This window comes from Geospiza fortis, unplaced genomic scaffold (genome assembly GCF_000277835.1).
Source record: "Geospiza fortis unplaced genomic scaffold, GeoFor_1.0 scaffold27, whole genome shotgun sequence".
Classification (NCBI taxonomy): Eukaryota; Metazoa; Chordata; class Aves; order Passeriformes; family Thraupidae; genus Geospiza; species Geospiza fortis.
In genome coordinates, this window is record NW_005054329.1 from 39213 (window position 1) to 49950 (window position 10738).

Genomic DNA, 10738 nt, shown 5'->3' on the forward strand with positions numbered 1-10738 from the left:
GCGGGGGGAGCGGATAGGGCTGGCTGCGTAACACCTGGAAAAGAGGCTCGAGCGCTGGTTTCAGCGGCCTCACAGCAGCCCTTAATTTCAGTAATATCTTCACCTATGGAATACAACAAACGTCTTGGGGCTCACGGAGTTTTTATTCGTAGCCGGCCTATTAGAATTTTTTACTTTGTTTAAAGAGAACACATGCCTGTTTCAACAGCAACTGTATTCACTGCCATATGTGTTGAGGAAAGCTGGTAAGTGCTGTCTGCAGTAGAAGTTACTGTAATAGGAGCAGCTGCTTCTCTGCATTTGACATCCAGAACCTTCTGGTGTGTTTTACCAACAATTGCATGCCATGTGCAGCCTTTTATGGTGATGACTGTAATTTTCTGTACTCCTATGCCCTGTTAAGAGGTGTGCTCTAAGGTGTTACTCTATGATGGTAAAAATAGAAATAAACATGCTATTGAGTCCCACTCAGATACCTCAGTTCTTTCAGTTTGGGAGTGCTGTGAAATTCAGACAGTTATCTAATGAATTAGATCTTCCAGAGAAAATAAATGTATGTTATTTTTTAACTGTTTACCTAATGTTTATCTTCTTAATCAATGGTCCCAGGTCACTGAAGGAACTTGAGATGTCTCAGGATAGTATAAGTGCGTTCAGGGAGTGGTATTCAATTTCACAGTTAAGTCTCAGTGGAAATAAACTGAGGAAATAGGAAAAAAAAATACAACAACAGGATTTTTAAAATGCGTTTAGGTCTAAGTGGTGCAGACATGTCAAAACTGATGCTAGACCAGCACAAGCTCAGGCCTTTACGTGGGCCAAATACAAAAATTAGAAAGACTAACGTATCCTCCAACACAATTTGTCAGACATCTCTGTATACTTATTTGAAAACTAACTAGTTATCTGCTTTGTATTTAGAATGGTTCAGGAGGAAGGTATGAGCACATTATGTTAGTAACTAGCTTATCACTCTGCTTATGTGTTTTGTTTTCTTCCTTTTATCAGAATAATCCATGAGTAAACTCTAAGACAGTGTTTATTTGCTGTAATAGGTGTAAAACTTAAACTAACCCCTACCTTATTGGACTCAGAATTTGAAAGTGTTAATCTAAAACAAGAAATATGTTAACATTCATAATGAATGCTACATACAATTTACTTGTAAGTCTGCTGTGGGACAAATGATAGTTCAGGGTGCATGCAAATGCTTAGTCCTAACCTAAAGAATATTTTAAAATGCATTTGGTCTCTTCAGTCTGTGTGTTAACATGCCATTTGGAATACTTATGTACCAGTAATAAAGATGTGATTCATGCCTTATTTTCTGAACGGAACTAATACAGTATTTTGATGTATCACAGGTAAATTTTTCCATAACCTTATGGAGAAAAAGGACTTTGAAGCATGGCTTGATAACATTTCTATTGCATTTCTTTCTCTGACGGACTTGCAGAAAAATGAAACTCTGGATCACCTGATTAGCTTGAGTGGAGCAGTCCAGCTCAGGCACCTCTCCAATAATCTAGAGATTCTACTCAAGAGGGACTTCCTCAAACTTCTTCCATTGGAACTTAGTTTTTATCTGTTAAAATGGCTTGATCCACAGACCTTACTCACATGTTGCCTCGTCTCTAAGCAGTGGAACAAGGTTATAAGTGCCTGTACAGAGGTGTGGCAGACTGCGTGTAAGAATTTGGGTTGGCAGATAGATGACTCTGTTCAGGATCCTCTACATTGGAAGAAGGTTTACCTAAAAGCTATTTTAAGGATGAAGCAACTGAAGGACCACGAAGCCTTTGAGACATCCTCTTTAATTGGACACAGTGCCCGAGTATATGCACTTTACTATAAAGATGGACTTCTGTGCACAGGTAGGAAGGACAGACAACTTGGGACTCTTAAAATTCTTTGTTTTCTCTTCCCCCTCATAAGATTAATGACAATTTGCTTTTCTTTTGCCAGACAAATTATTCTCATAGTGTGAAGACAGATGATAATTCAAAATTGCTTATTTTTTCAATTTTTTAAACACCTGGTGTACTAATAAACTCATTAGTCACTTTACTAAGAATGCAAGGAGACCAGTGTCTTTGTTTGATAAAGAAATAGTAACAGTAGGTATCATTGTCCCTGCCAATGGCACGGTGGTTGGAACTAAATGATTTTTAAGGGCCCTTCCAATCTAGATTGCTCTATGATTTTGATCATGCTGTTACTATGAGTAAGCCCATTTGGGAAGTACAGATATGTTAGCTATCCTCTTAGAGATAGATAGCTTTCAATTAAAAGGACTTTGGGCTGTGAGAGAACTTCAGTCTCCCAGAGCATGGAAGAAAAAGTCATATCTTCTTTGAAACAAGGCTGTAAGCACTTTCAGTTCCTAACATAAGTGCTTTATGAAGTGCTGTAAAACTAGATTTAACCTTGCTACTGGTCTGACTTGCACATAATTTCAGCTTCCTCCCTGAAGAGTAGAGACTGCAATATTTCAGTTTGAACTTAAGTTACAGACAGAACAGATACGCAGCCTTAGTATGAAAGAATAATAACAGAGTTACAATGAATCACTGTCAGAGCATATTCCAAGGATTTTCCAGTAATTTGGAATGATAATGTTATACACTAAGTTGGGAATACTCCCTTCGGTCGGTCATTTGTTGGTACAGTAGGATGCTTACTAGAAGCCAACAACTAGATTCTAGCCAGTCTTTAACTTACCTAGTCAATAGTGAATGTTACACACAGAAAACAGCATTGTCAAAACTTCCTGACAACTTTTGTACTGAAACCTCCAGGGGAAGAAGAAGATGTAAGGAGTCCAGAGATTTATTTTGCTCTCCAAAGCTAGCAGTTGAAAAAAGAGGAACTTCAGGTAGAGAAAAGAAAGTGGCAGGATATGCGGCCTGGTATTCATCTATATTTCAACGTTTGCTGGAACCCTTTCCTTCCTGAAAGAAACTAAAGCTTGCAGTATAGTCAGTGGCTCTGCAAAACCTGAGTGATGTGTCACATGAAATTTCCGTTCATCTGTCTCAGTAGACGCTATCAGTCAGGCGTAGTGCCAGAATCTACCAATCTTGAATTTATCCTGTTGTTTTATATTCTAGGATCAGATGACTTGTCTGCAAAACTGTGGGATGTAAGCACAGGTCAGTGCATATATGGTATCCAGACACACACTTGTGCTGCAGTGAAGTTTGATGAACAAAAGCTTGTAACAGGATCTTTTGATAACACAGTAGCCTGTTGGGAATGGAGCTCTGGGGCAAAGACACAGCATTTCAGAGGACATACTGGTGCAGGTATGTTGAAATTTTAAAATTGTAATTTCACCAGTGAAGTAATGTACATCATCATCAAACAAAATATAATTAAATTTAGCTTTTTGCACACTAGCTTTATCAATTTGTTCAGCCTCTGTTCTCTGTCATCTGAGTCCCCTCAGTTCCCCTCGACAGGGAAAGTGACCAGAACAGATATACGCTTGTCCTTGAATATGCCAAAGCTTAGCCATGTAGCATTTTGCAATAGCATGGAAGTAACAATAAAAACCACGGTTATTCAGTAGCTTCAAGTCTCAAAGAGGTGCAGATCTTAGGTAGCAGGGCATACATGGCCATGGCCATTTTTTCTGTTCCCACATTGGACATGAGCTTAAAGCAAAGAGCAAAATAGGAGCTGGGAATACGTATTTGCATTGCCCTCATAATTCCGTTCTTTGTCGTGTACTTAGAAATACCCTCAGCTCAGCTGTAGTTTTTTTCCCTTGTATTTATAAAATATACTAATCCTGTGGAATTATCTTACTAAAACTCTGGAAATATGAACTAGCTTAAGTTACACTTTGCCTCAATCCGCCCATAAAGGAACCACTGATATACATGCTCTTAATTTGGGCAAAAAACCCCAGTAATTTCACAATGTAAACTTAGGCATCCAGAGCAACAACAGTTCAAGAACAATTAAGGATGTAGTAGCATATGAATTTAGAAGCTGCTAAATTCATACAGATGCTACTAGTATCTCACAGAAAAATGCATGCATAGAGACCAGTATTCCTTATTTAGTTCCCTCTTTGCTTGAAGTTTTTAGTGTGGATTACAATGATGAACTTGATATTCTGGTCAGTGGCTCTGCAGACTTCACTGTGAAAGTGTGGGCCTTATCAACAGGAACGTGCCTGAATACCCTTACTGGACACACAGAATGGGTCACTAAGGTGGGAATATTGATTTATAATTAATCTCACACACTTATTTGCACTAAATTTGTACCATGTTCTAAATTTTTATTTCCTAATCCTAATCCTGCAGATAGGTTTAGAATCTGAAGAACATCTGGAAATACTACAAAATAACATTTCAACAGAAAAAATATTTAAGCTGTAATTAAACCTTTCAGACCATTGAAGATATTTCAATTCCAAAGTAGCTGGGCTAATACTAGGAAGCAGTGTTTTGGTTCAAAGACTGAATAAAAACTGATTCTGAAAAAAGATGGCTTTAAAAGTTATGCAAAAATCTAATGATCTTGATAACAAAAATCTGATCATGAAACAATATTTTTCCTCTGGTTATTTCAGAACTTGAAAGATGAGGGGTGTGGCTGTACACATGAAGTATGTATGTTTGCTTATTAGTACAGTGAATTGTCACTAGTAGGACAAAAGAGTATAAACTGTAGTTTTCCTTCAGTTGCTATAAAGTATTTGTACTGCCTTTATTCATGGGTACACTATGCAGGTGGTCAGTGAAATGAAAAATGCAAATGAAAATTTATTTATTTAACAGCATCAACATAAATCATTACCATCCTTCAATTACAGGTCGTTTTGCAGAAATGCAAAGTCAAATCGCTTATGCATAGTCCTGGGGATTATATTCTCCTAAGTGCAGATAAGTATGAAATCAAGGTATGTATCATATATCATGCATATATTATTTTGGTACATCGGGAAGGAAAAAGCTTGAGTAATTTGCTGAAGTTTACAAACAGTAGGATTTAGTTTTTCCCCACATTTCCTGCTTTAGAGGCTGCATGCAGAACATGAAACTCTTTGGAAGCTAATTTTTCAATGCTTGCCTTAGCATTTCATTTTAAATGATAACTCTACAACAACGGTAATGCAAAGAATTGGTGCTTCCAAGTCATGACAGTGAAGCAGGTAAATGCAAATACTGTTACTGTTGGGGACTTTGGGGTTGGAGAGTGCTGTAAGTTTGTGGCTGTAGAAGTGCTTCATAACTGAAACAGTTACATTTCTGTCCCAATTGGATGGTTGATTTTTTTTTCCCCCCAATCTTAAAAGTATCTATTTTCAGTGGGAATTTCTTAGGCTAGAAACAACATGTGCGGCACTGTAAGACAAGTCACTTGAAGAATTGATGTTTCTACCTGAAAAACATAAATATTTCTGGAAAAACCTCATGCGCACATTTACCTGGTGCTTAAAAAGAGACTGTGAGGCTTGCTCTATTTATGTAACAGTTTATAATGTGAATTTTTTATGGTCTTTAACTGCGTTCTAATTGTAGATTTGGCCTATTGGAAGGGAAATAAACTGCAAATGCTTAAGAACATTGTCTGTTTCTGAAGACCGCAGCATCTCCCTACAGCCTAGGCTGCACTTTGATGGTAAATACATAGTGTGCAGTTCAGCACTAGGATTATACCAGTGGGACTTTGCGAGCTATGATATTCTCAGGTAAACCATTCAGTTTAGGATTCAGTCTTCATTAAATAAATAAGTAGTTTACCAGTTTTAATAACTTACCTTAAATGTGGACCAAAAGAATCTTTAATAAAATCCTGTAAACACCTTGCTTTACACATATCGAGCAGTTTAATTCTAATTTTGTCATCTGATAATATGAATCGTTTCATTGCTGTTTTGGTTTCTGGCCACATGCTAATTCTCTTCCATATTTTCATTCCGTAAGTTGAAGTGTTTCAGTATAGACTTAAACCAGACTGCAGTGCTGTAGTTGTGAATGTGGAAATGTAGTGATGCAGAGCTAATGTTACCATGGAGACTGCTATAAAGAGAACCAAGCAGGAATTTCTGGGGGTCCTTTGATGGGACAAGAAATTTAAAAGTCTCTTTTTCCTTATAGCACCACTGATCTGTCACTCCTTCTAATGTTGTGGAATGACAGTAAAATCTATCAGACTGCAGTGAGGGACTGAACATGATGGCATTCCATTTCCACATAAAGAATCAAGCTGTATGAGTTGGAAATGGTGGCATCAAAGATAGTAACTTACTAAAGAAAAAAAATGCATTTTAGAACTGCTAGCAGACTCCTTAGTTCAAATACCCTGAAGAATTGTGGATATTTGAAAGCTCTCCAGAAGTGCTTCTTATAAGTAAGAATAACTGAGTAATTTCACCTCTTAGTTTACTCTCCCATCTTTCAAAACAGAAAGATGGTCTCTTACTGCTGAGAGCAGATTTTCATCCCCACATATTTTTGTGCCTCAGTTCTTTGCTTTATGTAATGCTATATCAAACATGCAGGCAGTTGTGGAAGACTCAACTCTTCAGTTTCTGTTCCAAGTTTTATTTATTAAGGGAAGCCATCATCAAGGTGTTGGGGAACTAAAAAATATTTTTATTTCTCCCCATGGTTAATTTAACATAAAATATCAGTAAAACAGCATTCTAAGGACTAGTCTTGGATGGTTTATCTAACCTGCTTATCACAAGAAGGCATGTCTATGTTTTACTTCTGCCTTTTAGAGGGGTGATCAAAAGAATAACAACAGCTTTTACCTCTTAGTGTAAAGATATTGGGGCATGAAATCCATGTGGAAATTTACTGTAAAACATAAGTACATTTGCTCTTTCATTTGTATGTAGAAATGGCTCTTTTTTTTCCTTGTGCTCTGCAGAATAATCCCTTTCAAACCTTAGCCTTCACTTATGTTCAGATGGGTCTGTCCCGAATATATAAAGTCAGAAGTGAAACCACAGGCCTGACTATAGCTAAAGTGTTCAGTTGCTTAATTTGAAAGATTTGCATCCAGTTCTTTCTAAATTACTTCAGAATGATGAATTTAGACACATTTTCTGTAGACATACAGGATTCGCTTTAGTAATTCAAGCTCATGACAACATTGTAAGGGAGATTCTAACACTGTTTTCTTGTCTTCTAGGGTTATCAAACCTCCAGACTTCTCAAATGTATCATTGCTGGGCTTTGGAGAGATATTTGCTCTACTGTTTGACAACAGATACCTGTACATAATGGACTTGAGGACAGAAAAACTGATAAGCCGCTGGCCTTTACCAGAATATAGAAAGTCAAAGAGAGGTTCAAGCTTCTTGGCCGGTGAAATGTCTTGGTTAAATGGACTAAATGGCCAAAATGATACAGGCTTGGTTTTTGCCACCAGTATGCCAGACCATAGTATCCATTTGGTGTTATGGAAAGAACATGGCTGAAAAGCTCACACATACAGAATCTTCAGGAATTTATGGCCTATCAGCAGTGTGTCCATAAAATGAGACTTTGCATGAACCAAAGTTGCACATCCAATGGTATCATCATGCAATGCACAATCATCTACTTTTATTTGGGCATTTGGGAATGGGTTGTTTTGGAAATAATGCAATGCAGCATGCTAACAGTATTCACCACAAAATTTTGTCTATATTCATGTTTAAATATACCTGTTTGGCCTCTGAAGTATAGCTTGTAATGTTTAAACCATTCAAATCTGCTACCAAGTCTGAAATCAAGTTGTGCTTGACCTGACTTCTGACCTTTTTTTTTATTGAAACAGAAGGTGAAGCTAGTTTTAGAACCATAGGCTTTTGTACATCTAATAGCAAATACTGGTTGCAGTGCATGGCTGCTTAACAAAAATGAGAAAACAGCAAACCCTCTCTCTCTCCAGAATCTTTCTCTTCAAAATGTTTTTCCATATGATAGCTTTAAATACTAGCCTTTGAACCAGAAGAATCAAACGAGTTCTTTAACAAATATTTGTCCACACATTTTTGTGCTATTTGACATGCACTTAAAAGCTGCATCTACATCACATGCTTTAGAAATGCTTTAGGTTGATCCACCTTCCTTCCTCCCTCCCTCCCGCCTTAATGTAATTTTTTTTTACACAACTAGAAAATGTGAGTTTTCATGAAGCTTATGCTCATGCCCTTCAGAGGACAAAACTGTCTAGCATTACCAGTGTGATTTTTTCTTCCCACTATTCAAGGAGACCTGATTTCATACTTAATACTGAATGAAGGCCATGATTCCCAAATGTTTGTGGTATGAGTTACACCAATGAAGGGGAGTTTTCATATGCAAGAATCAGTATTTCAGGATGCCGTAGGAGTAGCTTAAAGTCACAGTGGAGCAGTCTCTTAAATACAAGGCCAGACTCTTAAGCACTCAGTTTTTCCACCTTTAGTCGCATCAATTTACTTTGAAAAATGTTGTCTGTACTCAAGGATTTTATCAACTGGAAGCCAAATTCATAACTCTCAATTCAAACTGCACTGTGTGGGGCATAAATGATGAGCTCACAAAAGTGAGCTTTTGTTGTCTCACTCCTAAGTGAAGAAAGCTTCCATGAAAAAGAATGTTTCCAATAACTTAACTTCAGTAACTCGTCTTGAAACCCAGTTCTCATCATTCCTAATGTGGGAGTAACATAACTGTATCATTATGATGTGTGCTTCTAAAGGAACCACCTATGCAGCACTGCATTAACTTTGAAAGATTAAATAGAGGCGTGACAGAAATGTCCTTGTTTCCAAATCAGCAAATCAGGAAATCTTGGTTAACTACTTCTTTTAGTGACCTTGATTATATAGAGTCCACAGAGAGGTGGAGCACAAGATGGCTGAGAAACAGACCCAAGCTGAGCCCTCCAGACGGGAAGGTGTGCTGGGCATGGGATGTGGAGGCACTGCTACTGTCTCCAGCTAACTAGTAAGCTATAAAGAAAACAGTGTCAGACTCATTTTGGCATCTTGCAGCAAGACAATGGTCAGTGGTTCTTGTGACGAGAGGAATTCTCCACAGTGAGTTTAGTTTAAGACTGAAACAGGTTGCCCAGCCTTCCTAGACAAAGCCCTGAGCACACCATGCTGTAAGCAGGGAGCTGGACTTTCAGCTGCCCCTTCTAAACGACGAGTCTGAACTTCTTAATGGACCTGTTGCCACACAAGATTGTATGACTGACAGGAGCAGGCATCTCAGATCCTAATACAGCTGCAAGTTTGTTGAGACAGACTGGGAGATGGTGCAGTCACTGTGGATCGAAGTAGAAGTTCCCTTTGGACATTGCTAATGATACTATTCCACTAATGACAGAGCTCTTTAAGGGCACAGGTATGTGCTGCTACCAAGTAGATAAAGGAATGAAAGCATGACACTAATGCAGAAATTTTAAAAAGCATACTTGGCTCTCACACACACTTCTGTCTGTCGGACACCAGTGTCAGGCTATCGCTGCCTTCAGATGTGCCTTCAGGAGGAAGGTTCTAGTATACTGCAACAACATATGCAATGCATGTAGTTCTGGGGTCTTATCAAACAGAAACTGAAACTGTGAAACTGAAACTGTGAAACAAAAATGACCAAATGGTTTTTCTGTTTGCTTTGGTTTCCATCCAGCCCTTCAGCAAGTCACTACTTAGCACTATTTCCAGATAGACTTAAGAAAAAATGCAGCTTCTGTACCCTTACACTTACCAAGGAAGCAATGTAATTCAACTTACCCATCACATAAAGCACTATAATCCAACTTGTGTCTAAATGTCACAAAATATTTGCCTACGAGGCTTCAAGGTGCCAGAAAAAAAAACCCAACAAAATATTACTTTTCATAAAAGTTGTTTGGCCATCTATTTTTTCCTCCTCGAAATAGGTTCTTTTTGGTTCACAAAAGTATCTTTTTCGTTAAGATGAATCTCTCTCCCTTACCTCTATTAAAGCTTTCCGACACAACTCAGCATTTACCACTTCAGTAATTCAGGAACAGGTGCAATGACTCTTCTCAAACTTACATGTCTCCAAAGCCCAGTTTAACAAGACATTTTTTATCAGCAAAGCTCCAATGGCTGTGTTTAGTGTTACAATCCATCACATATTTAACATACACTATTTCCAAGAATATAAGGGGTAATTTTTTTACAACTAAAAGGAAGATTGTACTCAATTACTTGTCTACCTTTTACTCAAATTGATGCATACAAATTTAGTACCCAGTGACATACAAACTGTAAGAATTAAGCAATGCTACCTTTAATACTAATGATTGTATTTGTACTTTTTGTACATAGGTTGAAAACTATTTTGCATTATTTGAATCAGTTGACAAATACTGATTTTTATTATTAACTGAAAACAAATTGTACATTTCCCAGAAGAGATGCTGCAATCTGCATTGACCCTTGGTATCATTAAGTGATTCATGGCTTTGCTATATATTCCCTAAATAATTGCAGAAAAATGTAGACTCCATGTGAAAATCAATGTAATGTGATTTTTAAATTATATCCTCTGTCTTCCCACAATACAGATAGCCCTCCACTTTCACTCCTTATAACTGAGGTTTCAATTTTGAGTTTGCAGCATGGTTTGAGACAGAACCTTGTTAACGTTCATGATTAATGATAAGTTATATCTCCACAGTGTTGTATCCCTGATGAGAGATTCTCTGGGAAGGTTTCTTTGAAGGGCCTTCCGACAGTGATAAATGAGGGCAACATCCATGGGAA

At 37.7% G+C, this 10738-nt stretch overlaps 2 protein-coding genes across 3 annotated transcripts in view; one reads left to right on the top strand and one right to left on the bottom strand.

Annotated features, from left to right (window-relative positions):
- The first annotated feature begins 591 nt into the window (after window positions 1–591).
- On the top strand, window positions 592–7691 carry FBXW2 (F-box and WD repeat domain containing 2). Of its 2 annotated transcripts, none has more exons than XM_005421223.3 (6): window positions 592–1874; window positions 3111–3305; window positions 4089–4222; window positions 4829–4915; window positions 5538–5707; window positions 7159–7691. In XM_005421223.3, exons 1-6 carry the CDS (start codon window positions 1385–1387, stop codon window positions 7445–7447), a joined length of 1365 nt encoding a protein of 454 aa, XP_005421280.1. In that variant the 5' UTR covers window positions 592–1384; the 3' UTR covers window positions 7448–7691. The 2 variants fall into 2 exon arrangements, with proteins under 2 accessions (XP_005421280.1, XP_030913101.1); XM_031057241.1 differs by having other exon boundaries at window positions 5538–5637.
- A 2883-nt stretch (window positions 7692–10574) lies between these two features.
- LOC102035337 overlaps window positions 10575–10738 on the bottom strand; it is a 1318-nt gene continuing 1154 nt past the window's right edge. The window contains 1 exon segment of the mRNA XM_014307085.2: window positions 10575–10738. This exon segment is cut by the window's right edge and continues 11 nt beyond it. Within this exon segment, the coding sequence (XP_014162560.2) occupies window positions 10575–10738 (164 nt within the window).

What these genes read in the sequence shown, in the direction of transcription:
- FBXW2 (XM_005421223.3), top strand. Translation starts at nt 1,385, where the DNA reads ATGGAGAAAAAGGACTTTGAAGCATGGCTTGATAACATTTCTATTGCA. An exon ending in CAGAGGACATACTGGTGCAG is followed by an intron (nt 3,306 to 4,088) that starts GTATGTTGAAAT and finishes CTTTGCTTGAAG; the next exon opens with TTTTTAGTGTGGATTACAAT. An exon ending in ACACAGAATGGGTCACTAAG is followed by an intron (nt 4,223 to 4,828) that starts GTGGGAATATTG and finishes CTTCAATTACAG; the next exon opens with GTCGTTTTGCAGAAATGCAA.